Consider the following 10,480-nt stretch of genomic DNA (forward strand, 5'->3'; position numbering starts at 1 on the left):
AAGCCGCAGGGACCAACCCTGCCTGACTTGTCTACAGCACGGCTCTGTCACCTGTGGCTATTTAAATGTTTCTCTATGAAGCGCTGCAACGGTTCAGGCACAGACCTGGTTGAGATCATACGGCCGGTATCACTGCAGTGATATGATCACTGCAGTGTATAGAAAACAGATGAAAAACTCTTAACCTTGCTCATCATGCATGTGCCTCCTTTTTTCTATTGTATGGCCACCACACCCCCATGCAATTGATTAATAACATTTACGTTCTTTTGCACTATTGTACTTTGACTTTTTATCTTTTTTTTTTTTTTTTCCTTTGCTGGTTCTCTTGATCTTACCGATTGGTCCCCTTGCATCACGGTCGGTATTTATATGCACACCGTCATCTACATAGCCTTGACAAATGCTATTCATCTACCTACGTGCTATGTGCCTTTGAACCTTCTGATCTCTGTACATGACAGATGTATGCTCACTTCTCAGTGCAGGGGTGGAGGGTCACTTTTAGGGTTGGTCATTTCAAAGCCGCAGCCTTTACAGCACATAATCGACAAGTCATTAAAGGGAATCTGTCACTCCAACACCCCCCCCCCCCCGGGCTTTTTTAACTAAAAGAGCCACTTGTGCAGCACTAATGCTGCATTCTGTCAAGGTGGCTCTTTTATTTGGGGTCCCTTCCAACGCTGAAATATTAGTTTTTATAATTTGCCCCCTCATACCTGTAGTTTGTCTGGAGGGGGGCATGTCTTTTTCCCCTGGACAGAAACGCCTCTCAGCCCCTCCGTGCGCCGCTGCAGTCATTAATGTCCCCGACTCCTGCTCTGGAAGCTTTTTTTTGGGGGGGGCATGCGCAGTTTGCGCTGCCCTTTGTTTGGGCTTGCCCTTTGTTTGGGCTTGCCCTATGTTTGGGCTTGCCCTATGTTTGGGCTTGCCCTATGTTTGGGCTTGCCCTTTGTTTGGGCTTGCCCTTTGTTTGGGCTTGCCCTTTGCTTGGGCTTGCCCTTTGTTTGCGTCCGGGGGGAAAAGACATGCCCCCTGGACAGACTACAGGTATGAGGGGCAAATTATAAAAAAACAAATATTTCAGCATTGGAAGGGACCCCAAATAAAAGAGCCACCTTGACAGAATGCAGCATTAGTGCTGCACAAGATGGCTCTTTTAGTTAAAAACGCCGGTGGGGTGACTGGTTCCCTTTAAAAAAAAAAAAAAAAAAAAAAGTCCATCTAAATGAGTATGACTGGCTTTAATGCTGGGGAAGATAGAGATAGAGATATATAGCAGCGTCCTGCTGAGATCTTCAGATTATTGTAGTTTGTGACCTTCTTAATGTGTTTAAAATTGTGTTAATAGTTTTCCTGTTTCTCATCCTGCACCACAATTAATCGTATTGGCATAATACTTGTATTAATAAGTGGATCAATGCATCTTTTTATGTTACATTAAGACATGGAGACTGTTGTGATAGAGGCTGAATTATAAATCACTCTTTGAAAAAATTCAGGTCTTTGAAGTTTTATTGCAGCTTTTTTCCCCTCCTTCCATCAATATTAGAGACGTGTGGGCATATAGGATTGTGCAGTGAGGAGCGAGATAAAGATGAAAAGTCAGTGTAGACTGCTTGGCTGCGTGTTTTAACAAGTCTGCCTTCGAACTGGAGCACCAGTAAAAAAAAACCTCTGAAACGGCGAAGTGTGCAGATGAAATATTAATACATTGTCTGGAGACGGGCACTTGAAAGGGAACTGCTTACGAAAGTTGTCTTTTATGGGATTGTGACGTCCTTTGTATCTCTTGAGTACTGCATGAAAACTCATGTGACTAATGCCGCACTTGTAAATACAGCCTTCCTAAACTGAACATGGCTGCTTTTTTGTTCTTGAAGTCCTAATTCGGAGCTAGTTTTCTGCATGGGTTTTGCTTATATTGAGCAGTCAATAGATTCCCAATTCTAAAAGGGCGGCAGATGTCCATACATTTTCGGAATGGGCATTTGTTTTACTGCGACTTCTTGATCAGTGGGGATAAGGGAGAGGAACGTTTATCTAGCTTTGATGCTGCTTTCCCTTGTCCTTTGTGCTTTTATTGCTTCCTTTGCTCTTTTCAGTTGCTTTCTGCCTTGATTGCTACTTTTGTTCCTGCTCCCCCATTTATATGGCCTCTTACCTTGTCTGTAGAGCGCAGCACCCTCCTCCCTCCAGTATTGCGGGTGACACATCTGCATGAGTGCAATTTATATGAATTGTAATCAATGATATATTGACATACCGTACTTGTGATTTTGATTGCAGAGAAAACATTTACTTAAAGGGGGGTCTCCGATGAAAACAAGTTCACTGGAAAACTTATTGGTCATTGGGTGTCTGACTGCTGGGACCCCGTCGATCAGCAGAACAGGGAACTTGTATCTCCATTTTAAAGGAGCAGCAGTGCACAAGCTCAACTACTGCTTTATTCGTCCTCTACTTGGCTTCCGGAAAAAGTTGAGCACAGCGCTGATCAACCCCATAGGGAATGATGATTAGAGCGACAAGCCGAGCATGTGCACTGGTGCTCCATTCTCATGGGAGTAAAAGTGCCAAATTCTAGCTAATCTGTAGGGACCCCCACTGAGCAGTAAGTGGTCACCTATCCATAAAATACTTGTTTCACTGAACTACACCTTTTTCAGGAATGCTGCACTAGATGTTTTTATGCCATACTCATCAGAATATTACTTTACAGATAACCAGATAACCTTTTTTTAAAGATTTATTGAACTATACAGGATGAGAGTGAACCGCTAGATCTGAGGAAGGTCTGACCACCCCACTGATTGCCAGATTAGAGGAACGTCCTTCCACCTTTTTCACCGTAAGAGCAGCTGAGCATTGTGTTCTTATTCTGCAGGGGTCTGAGGAGATTGTCCTCGCACTGTATTGGTGAGGTGCTGACTCCCACAGATTTTCATGCTTGCTGTGTAATTACTTCCTACCACAACTCGCCTTTTGAGGGTAGATTTTCTTAGACTGGTGATGCAGTTTTTCAAACTCAAGCCCACTATGGATTCAAAAGGCTTGGAATTACAAGGTTAAGGGCCCTCTCCCACCACCATTTATATCACATTAATTTTTTATTTTTTCCCCACAAACAGAATCGGACAGTGAAAAAAAAAAAAAAAAAAAAATCAAAGCATTCTGCGATTTCACTCGAATATCAGATGGCACTCGCCCATTCAAGTGTTTTGGTGCATGGAAATTAGCGGACTGTACTCGATGACATCTGTCTGCAGTCCAGATTCCCCAGACACATGATGGAGAAATGTTGTTCTCCATCTGCTCCTCACATTGTGATCTGATTCCCTCACCTGATCAGAGTCTGATCGGAGTGTCATTGGCATAATCAATTAATTTCTCTCAGATGTGAGAATCTACGGGCATGTGACCCTAGGCCTATAATTCTCTATGGTTGGATCCTTGACTTTGGCTCCTAGGAGCTGCAGCAGTATGTTTTCAATGAACACTGGTCAATGCCAACCAAACTCCAATATTTAGCTCCGCTCCATTTTTTTTTTTCTTACAGAATTACATTTATCTCTGGCATAAATCAGACTATACACATTAGCTGATCCTGCCAATGTCAAACCTAAAGTTCTGCCAAATATGTCTGTCAGCACCTTATTCCTGCCTGCCCATTCTGATCATGTGTATGCTTTACTGAGGGTTTGGGTAGAAGCAGTTGCAGAAGCAGGCCAAGAGGGGCAGAAGGGGTGTTGGAACAAGTTACATTATGTAAAGATTGTATTTCTTTTTTCTGAGATCCTTTCAGACATTTTCACAAAATCCACAGAGAATGCTAACTGATGATTGCTCAAATCACTTAAGTGGCTTATAGGATGAACTGACTGTAAATTGGGGACTCTTCTGTATTATTCAGAAGGAGAAAATCTGACTACCTTTTAATCCATAACAATCCATGGTTTGCCTGCAGCTCTAACACAACCCCTTGCCGGTCAGAGCTGACGCACAGTGCTGGGTGCATGATTCCCTCCAGACCGGTGTGGTTATGATGCAGTCCAAACTGTGAATACATTGCCAACAGGATAGTGTAACTATGGTTGTATGGTGATATAATACTCTATTATTACTTGTCTTTCCCCTGCTAGTTGTATGTCTTGACTCATTTGATGTCATTTTTCCCCAGAGTTTTCCATCAGATGAAGGCTGGCCTTTTGCTAAATACCTGGGAGCCTGTGGCAGAATGGTGGCGGTCAACTATGTGGGAGAAGAACTCTGGAGTTTCTATAATGCTCCGTGGGAGAAGCGAGTGGACCTTGCATGGCAGCTAATGGAGATTGCTGAACAGCTCACGAACAATGACTTTGAATTTGCACTTTACCTCCTGGATGTCAGCTTTGACAACTTTGCCGTTGGCCCTCGAGATGGAAAAGTAATCATTGTTGATGCGGAAAACGTATTGGTAGCAGATAAAAAGTTAATAAAACAAAGTAAGTTTTACTATAATCACTTGTGATGACTCTTGGAGACGTCTTCAAAAATGGTTATCAAAATATGGCATAAAGGGGCTTTTGATTAAAGGTGGGGATCAGATTCCTAGAAGCTTATCGTTCTGCTGATAGACTGGGACTGCTCTAGTGTTCTCTTGTTTTCTTAAGGACACGTTCAGTATTTGGTCAGTATTTGTTCCACTCCTGATTTTGGCTTACAATCAGACGAAAAGTATACTAGAAACACTTAACCACTTCTGTATTTATCACCCACTCCTGGTTTTGGCTTACAAATACTGAGGTAAAATACTGACCAAAACCTGAATGTGTGAACGTGGCCTGAGCCAGCTCCCTGCATTTAGTAATGGCTGTGTCTGATATTGCAACTCCAGTACCAGGCATAGCCACTTGCAAAAGTATGGAGCTATGCGTGGTGTACAGCCAGGGATCACATTTAGTGCTCCTCATACAGCGCCTCTGCTGAGTTGCTGCTTTCTGAGTTTTACAGCAGCTCTCCGCTGCATCATTAGAAGTTACTAGAGGCTTGAGTGTTAAGCTAAGTGCACACGTTGCGGAATTGCCGCAGAAATTTCCGCGGCAATTCCGCAACTCCTGCCGCGGGTATATCGCATGCGGAATTGGCATGATTATTCCCGCTAAACACTAGCGGTTTGCAAGCGTAATTAGCTTGCAGAATGCTAGCGTTTTCCAAGCGATCTGTAGCATTGCTTGGAAAACTGATTGAAAGGTTGGTCACACTTGTCAAACAGTGTTTGACAAGTGTGACCAACTTTTTACTGTTGATGCTGCTATGCAGCATTAATAGTAAAAAGATCTAATGTTAAAAATAATTAAAAAAAATGGTTATTCTCACCTTCCGACGGACCCCGATCTCCTTAGCGGTGCACACGGCGGCTGGGATGCTGTGTGTGAAGGACCTGGGATGACACCACGGTCTCGTGACCGCGACGTCATCCCAGGTCCTTTGCACACAGCATCCTGGAAACGGAAGGCGCTGCGTGCCCCGCTGAGAGGCGGGAGGACACCGTGGGCCATCGGAAGGTGAGTAGATCACTAATTTTTTTTTTTTTTTTTAAATTATATGGTGCCCAGTCCGTGGAGGAGAGTCCCCTCTCCTACACCCTGGGTACCATCCGCACATGATCCGCATACTTCCCGCATGGTGGGCATAGCCACATGCGGGAAGTAAGCGGATCAATGCATTCCTAGGTGTGCAGAATCCCCTCGATTCCGCAAATTAATGAACATGCTGCGCTTTTTTCCGGAATGCGTTTCCGCTCAGGAAAAAAACGCAGCATGTGCACAAAAAATGCGGATTGCATTCTTTTAATAGGATGCTTAATGTGAGCGTTTTTTCGCTGTTATCGCGTTTTTATAGCGAAAAAACATGAAAAATCCAGAACGTGTGCACACAGCCTTAGTGGCCTCATGGTTTTGCAAAAACTGCACAGCGTTTGTCAGGGTGCAAGCCACAAGTAATTTCTAATCATGCAGCAGACAAATGTTGTGAGAATCAGGAGGCAGCATCTCTGCAGATGCATCTGACACATTGTACAAGCAGACTGGTCCGATCGGGTCTGCATTTATGTACTCGCTGAGTACACTACATGCTCAATATCAACATCACCTAGTTCTCAAGGCTGAAACGTGGCATTTGTAATGGTGTTGTCATCAATGAATGAGATGATTCTTATGTGATGTGCACATGCTGTGCCATATTCTATGTCTGACCGTCTGCAGCTTTGTTGTAGCATCTGTGCCTTCACATGTAAGGACTTTATCAGGATGTGATGTCCCAGATGTGGACTTCTACAGCTCCTTCCTTAGGTGCTGATTCACAATGTAGATTTATATCCCGTCCTTATAGTAAATGTGACTCTGTAAGTTGTAGTTGTTACGGTCGGGCAGACCATCTCCATTTCAGTATGTGATGCGGTTCATTTCTGATCCTTTATGATGCCACTAACTCTGTATCCTCTTCTGGTTGAGCAGAGGTGAATAATAAACGATCATTACGTGGTTATTTTCGGACATGTGGCAATGGAGTCCTGGCATGTATAAATGGGCACAAACCCAAACTGCTGCCGCTCTGTCGGGAGAGCCGGCCAGACAATAACTTGTCAGTTTGCTTCAGACTCGTGCCCATATTTATCTTGTTCTGGAAGTTCAGCACCTGTTCCTCTGTACGACAGACATGATTGATGGATGAAGTCTCTCCAATGAATCTTAGATTTTCTCCCTCACATTGTAAAGATGATCTAGTGCCTACTTTACCATGTTTTGTAATGTCGGCTGCAGCTTTTGTTTTGCTCTTAGTGTTTAGATATCTCTGAAAACTGAGTGAACAGGAGCCATATATTTGCTGCTGATATTGGAACAGAGTCTGGGGAATATTCCAAAATGCTCTACTTTAATTTAATTTCTGATCTAGTTAATCAGTGTAACATGCGCTGGTTTTATATTAGGTGTAATTAAATTTTCTGAGACGTATAGCTTAAATGCAATAATGCCTTTTACACAGTGTCAGACCCCTGGTTAGAATTTCCAATTATCTCCAGTCTCTTAAAGGCAGTCTTACATGAAAATAGATAAAAAAACTGTCTTTTTATGCTGGCGATTAGGATTATATGGTGACACGAATATCATCCTGAGACACTGTAAGCGGTTACATCCATTATTGCAAAGGTGTCACATTGTGACAATGGACGGTCGCAAATGTTTCCAGCCCTGTTGGATTTTCCACCACTGGTTGGAAATCAAACTCAAAACACCAGAGCTCTGAAATGGTCGCATTAATGGTTTGTCGCTCGACTCTCCAGGGAGTTGCCATCATGCGACCGCTTGCCGTGTAGCTCTAGCCTAAAAGTTACATGGAATTTGTTGTTTGATATAGGTGATGAATGACCAAAACCCCCAGAATCGCTAGAACATGGGTCCCGATCTCCTGTTCTTACTGCTTTTGGGATTGAATTTAGTGCATGTACTGTACAACCATGCCACTTGATTAAGTGAAAAGAAAAATTCCAGCTTCATAAAAACTCCAACATTTTATTTAAATTATTTTTAATTTTTTAAATGATTCCATATCATGATAGAACAGGCAACACGTGTCGAACGCAAGGTGCGTTTTGTCAGAGCTTTGGCAGAACTTAGCTTGCATTTGAAATGCTTACGTGAAATCTTTTTAATTATATTTTTTTCTAATAAAATTTAGCATTTTTAAAGAAGCTGGAATTTTTCTGTTCATCTACTTCCACATTCGGTCCCATGGAATCTGGGCTTCTACACGCCTAGATCTTTGGTGAGTTGTTTTTTTTTTTTCCCCCTCTACTTGCGCACTTGATTCGGTCTCTGAATCGGTGAGGGAGAACAGACGATCAGAAAACGTATTAGTGATCAGTGGGGGTCTCTGCGATGACCATTTATTGGTTTTGTGAAATGCATCTTCTATAAGAAATGTGCACATCTCCTGGATGGGATTTACAGTAAAGCCGCATTACCTCCTTATTTGTGCCTGTTTTTCATGAAAAATGTTACACTAAATCTTCAAATCTCTCTGCATTTTCAGATAAACCCGAGAACTGGGACGTGTGGTATGAAAGCAAATTTGATGACTGTGACAAAGAAGCATGCCTTTCTTTCTCAAAAGAAATTCTCTGCTCTCGTACTACTGTGGACCATAACTATTACGCCATTTGCCAGAACCTACTATCTAGACATGCTACGTGGCGTGGGACTTCTGGTGGCCTTCTTCACGACCCTCCAGCAGAAGTTTCCAAAGATGGCCTTCTTGGGACAATGTTGGACGAATGTGCAAACCCAAAGAAAAGATATGGCAGATTTAAGGCTGCCAAGGAATTACGAGAATACCTTGCACAGCTTAGTAATAATGTTAGGTAGCCCATACTATTTTTTTTTTCCTCTTTAGTCAATAAGATTTAATTAGTTGGAGCACGTACAGGTCCTATTGGCTCTAGTATATTCAGAGGGTCTCCCTTCTTAATAGAGGCTTTATGAATGCCATGGAACTGACCTAAAGTGGCAGTGCGGTATACAATCCCTTGCAATCATGCCAGTACATGTTCTCGTCTAATTAAAACTTCTGGAACTACTATTGATTTCCCTCTCTGATTACTGAGAGGAAGATCCGATGTTCATCTCCAGGTCGCTGGGGATAATAGACTTTGGTAGCTTAATTGATTATTCATGTGTCAAAAAGTAGTTGACATGACATATTACATTGGTATCACAATTTTTGTGAAGCTGATGCCTTTACTTGGAAAGTTCAAGTTAAGACCGCTGGCCTGTTTTAAAGGCTTTTTCTTACGTCATTTCATATTTGTATGTTGAAAACACCAGTTTCTGACTCTTGAGCTATTTTTTGGGATTTTGTCTTTTGTTGCATCCCGTTTCCAGATGAAAATGTTCAGAGTACTGTAAAAAAAATATTTTTAAAGGGCAGGACTCCCCTATTTTCTGTCTTTCATTTTTATTATTTTGTAATGGCTTTGATTTTTGCTGTAAATGTTACAGTTCTACATTAAAATTTAGTCATTCTTGGGTAACTCTTAAGATGTTTGTTTGACTTGACCGCTTCCCACTGGGATTAATGTTTCGTTTTTTTCTCCTAGTTTTACAGGGCACTGTTCCTGGCTGTGAGTGTCATGTAAAATCGTATTTAAATCAGTTGGTCATTTTATATTATGAAATGTGTTAAAGCACTTGGTAATGAAGTATCACTGGTTCTCCTCCTGCACTTGGCGGTACTGCCGTCAGCCTAGACTGCACAGCTCTTATCCACAGAATCCTTGCAGATGATGAATGTGATGACAAAACTTGTCCATCAGCCTTCTCCAACTGTAAAACGCTGCACATGGGATTATGATTTTGTAGCCTTAGTAAGGCTGCGTGAACGATTGCAGTAGGAGACCCATATTGGCAAGTGCCACAAAATACGGAGCCCAATATATTTGCTAAAATAAAGTGACCAAAATCTTTTTAAGGAGTAGTCCACATTTGGCACACAAGTGTGCAGTCACTTAGACTGCAGACTTGTAAGTCTTCACATGGTGCACAGCGTACAATGTCAAGATTCCCTGGTGTTGGCGGCATTACCTGGCTGTCATGTGGCTGCAAATATGTGACATTCATAGTTCTGGCCACATTCAGACTAGACTTGCAATGCCTTGCTAAATTCTCTTGTATTGAGCAAGGCCGCAAGTGTCTAGTTGGAATCTAACTGGGTGTATGCATATCACATATTATCGGTCACACGACCATCTGCCACCTGCAGTGGAGAGACCTCACAGTGAACATTGCGCGTGATGTTAAGGTTCCCAAGTCTGTCAACATTATGACTGCAGACTTTCATGCCAAACCTGGACAACACCTTTAAAGATCATTACGCTTCCCATAATGTGATTTATTTTTTTTTAACTCCTTTTTTTCTGTGTCCGTAAGTACCGTAATTGGTAAAAAAAAACAAAAAAAAAACATTACATTGTAAGTAAATTTGCATTAAAGTGCTAAATTAGAATAACCTGAGCTGTTCAACATAACGAAAGTCCGCTGTGTGCTTGTGCTGTATGCTGCTCCTCACATCCGTGCTTGTATTTCACAGTTTCCAAACATGCAGTCATGATGGGTAGATGTAACATGGCAAGACACTACGTAATGGTAAATGAGAACAAGACCCTCAGGAGAAATTCTTACAAGCCGTGACTTTGTTGTTTCCTGTGCACGCAGAACAATCAGGTGTATAAAGGTGGGCACAATTTGCATGAGGAGCTTCAGACACCATTTCTATGTCTGCAATAGGATTTTTTTAGTTATCCTTTGAAAGAAAGGCAAGACGTTTTATCATTTTAACATATGGGTGTACACTCCCTTGCAGAAGTTATTTCGCTTATCCATGTTATGTAAATAGAAGCTTATAACCTGACGTTAAATAAACTATTGGTTGTATAAAATTATTC

The 10,480-nt window shown here is 42.1% G+C and overlaps 1 protein-coding gene across 1 annotated transcript in view; it reads left to right on the forward strand.

The window, feature by feature from the left end:
• DIPK2A (divergent protein kinase domain 2A) overlaps positions 1–9,070 on the forward strand; it is a 55,915-nt gene extending 46,845 nt beyond the window's left edge. Inside the window, exons 2-3 of the mRNA XM_077290808.1 lie at positions 4,181–4,484; positions 8,074–9,070. Of these exons, the coding sequence (XP_077146923.1) occupies positions 4,181–4,484; positions 8,074–8,405 (636 nt within the window). The 3' untranslated portion in view covers positions 8,406–9,070. The remainder of the gene's footprint in view (positions 1–4,180; positions 4,485–8,073) is intronic.
• The last annotated feature ends 1,410 nt before the right edge of the window (positions 9,071–10,480 follow it).

This window comes from Ranitomeya variabilis, chromosome 2, assembly GCF_051348905.1.
Source record: "Ranitomeya variabilis isolate aRanVar5 chromosome 2, aRanVar5.hap1, whole genome shotgun sequence".
Classification (NCBI taxonomy): Eukaryota; Metazoa; Chordata; class Amphibia; order Anura; family Dendrobatidae; genus Ranitomeya; species Ranitomeya variabilis.